At 42.9% G+C, this 2606-nt stretch overlaps 1 protein-coding gene across 3 annotated transcripts in view; it reads left to right on the top strand.

The window, feature by feature from the left end:
• Positions 1-2606, top strand: part of LOC108754023 (zinc finger protein castor homolog 1-like) — a 98604-nt gene that overhangs the window by 64192 nt on the left and 31806 nt on the right. For all 3 annotated transcript variants that reach the window (XM_018496032.1, XM_018496033.1, XM_018496031.1), the window contains one exon: positions 1980-2043. In XM_018496032.1, coding sequence (XP_018351534.1) covers positions 1980-2043 — 64 coding nt within the window. The remainder of the gene's footprint in view (positions 1-1979; positions 2044-2606) is intronic.

The raw sequence follows: 2606 nt of genomic DNA, 5'->3' as shown, positions 1-2606 counted from the left end.
CACCTTTTCCTTCATCGGCAATGCCCCCCCCCCTCCTCTCCCCCCCTCTCTCTCCTTTCCTCGTTTATCGTCGTCTTTCTTCCTCTTATCGTTACCCATACTCCCCTCTCTCCTCTTTATCTCTCCTCCGCGATTCTCTTCTTCTTTCCCATCGCCATCCACTCTTCTCGCCCCACCCTCTGTCCCATTCCGATCTTTTTCTCTTTCTTCGCCCTCTGCCTTTCCCCTTCCAAGCCCCGACGCACACGTCCGCATTATATACATCGTGATGCATATTATTTTCCATTTGTTCCCTCGCGTCCGCGTTTTCTCCATGCGAATTTTTTCGTTCGCGATAAGTGAATTAACTTAGAATGCATATCGCGATTCCAAACGTATCCCTTTTTTTCTATTCTGCTTTTCTCTCTCCGGAATCATCATACGGGACGGTGTAAAAAGATTTTCCCGACCGTTCGACGTTATTATGCGCGATACGCTGCAATTCGTAATATTAGGCACGGAAGGTCGTCGATAATTATGAACGAGGAATATAAATGTTCGATTAGAGATTGCAGAATTGATGGAACGCAATGGTCACGTACGTGAGGCGAGTTCTATTAGATTCGATGGAATTAATCGATTGTTCCGGCGCGCGCTCGATCGGGCGTACGATCGTTGCTTCTTGTTAGGACCGGAGTTCACAAATCGGTACGAAGAATCTCATCGAATGATAATGCAATGACGCGTCGTAGCGTAATAGAATACATTTATATGTAATATTTATAAATAAGAGAAGTAATTCGAATCTTTCGATCAATTTACTTGCCGAGATAAAGTTTCTTCGAGTTTCAATAACAAGTCTCTCTTTGTTTGCTCTGTTTAATTCGAAGAATAAATAAATCGTGGATAATTTCCGAGACGAGCAGAAAATTCAACGGTAATGAAAGAGGAGAGAGAACGACAGAAGTAGATGGACGACGATGTAGTAACCGGTTCATAAATTCATGACATCGTTGGATCAGATCTCAGCTAAGGCTTCAGAAATCGTACATTCACGAATAATTTGAACCACGATGGGGCTTCCGGCAAGTGTCGTTTCTTCCCTCGATGTTTCTTCCCCCGAGTAGTGCCTGTCCTTTTTTTCTCTCTTGATTTTAAATCTTAATTTATGTCTCTTAATATAATAAGTGGAATCAGCCAATATAAATAACAATATAATCGAAATAATAAGTGGAAATCGACCGACACAAATAATATAAAATAAGCGAAGAAGTGAAAATCTTTGATCAAAGCGGATCAAAGCGAATCAAAGCTTTGGCACTCAAAATTTTTTCACGGAAAATTATTATTAGGCACGAAGATTAAAGAGGATTCTGATAGGACAAGAAGTATTTTCAAGTTTAGATAAAAGCAATATATTGAGAGTAGTTAGCCAATAATCGTAAGATATGGATGAATAGTGTGTGATTAATAAAACCAAATAAATGTAGTTCCTTTTTGGCATGTAAGCTGAAATAGTAAATTATTGGCGTTATTTAATATTGCAATAATAACATTTCTTCTTTTAGATACGAAGATCCGCTTTGCCCGAATGAGACTTTCATTTCCTCTCTTGATTTTAATTTTAATATCTGCTGAAACGTTCGAAGTGTAGAGTCGTTCCCGTAAATGGAAGAATCGAATATACAGCACGATCGAGAATCGATATAAAAATTATTTACTCAAAATTGAAATGCCGCGTGGCAGATATGCCCGGGGGGGTAATTTCATTACTTGGTAGCAGTAGGGTTAACGAAGGATATTAAGCGGCCATTACGAACAAGCCTGAGGCCATAACGCGATTAGTTCGCGGAATAGCCGGTCTTTTGTACGATAGATTTTACGGAAACATCTCGCGTCTGCCGCGTGGGCGGCGGGGTCCCCCTTTCGTTTCGTCCCCTTCGCTCGCGTACGGCCCTGGGCACGCCGGTGCATTGTACATCGTAATGTATTTCTTTTAGGTACCGCCGACAATAGCGAGCCTGGCGGCAATGAAGGTGGAGGCAGCTGACCCGAAGGTTTCCGGTGAGTTACTATTTCCTCCTGCTGACGGAATTATCGGGATCGTAATTAGATTCGAATCGAGACTGCCGCGTTCGATGACCCTGTTCGCGCAAACAAAAGGAAGGTGGGGGGGAAAGAAAAAAAAAAGAACGAAGCGAAAAAAGACAGTGACGGATATGCGAAATCGTCAAATGGCGGCGCTCGCCGCCGCGATCTGGTTAAACCAGGTGATTTGTAATCGACAATTTTAATCTCTGGACGAATCTATGATTGGAACGGAGACAATGTTGCCGATCGAATGTTGCACGACGACGATGCCTGACCTTTAACGGAGTCGGGATAGAAATAATCGGTATGCGTTCGCGTTCGCCAGAAGTTTAGCACGCACGTGTTCCAGCTGCGGAAGCAATCGGTTGCGTGCGGCGGATCGAACGTTCGTCTGCAAAATTGCAATTTCTATTCAAAAAACCTTGAAAGTTTTGTCAGAGGCGATTTCGCTTCTTCTCGTATGCTTTCGATGCAGAAATTTCCTACGAAATGCTTCCTCTCTCTCTCTCTCTCTCTCTCTCTCTCTCTCTCTCTCT

Source organism: Trachymyrmex septentrionalis, unplaced genomic scaffold, assembly GCF_001594115.1.
Source record: "Trachymyrmex septentrionalis isolate Tsep2-gDNA-1 unplaced genomic scaffold, Tsep1.0 scaffold74, whole genome shotgun sequence".
NCBI lineage: Eukaryota > Metazoa > Arthropoda > Insecta > Hymenoptera > Formicidae > Trachymyrmex > Trachymyrmex septentrionalis.
The sequence above is the reverse complement of the archived record's forward strand: the minus strand, read 5'-3'. Positions and strand labels throughout refer to the sequence as shown.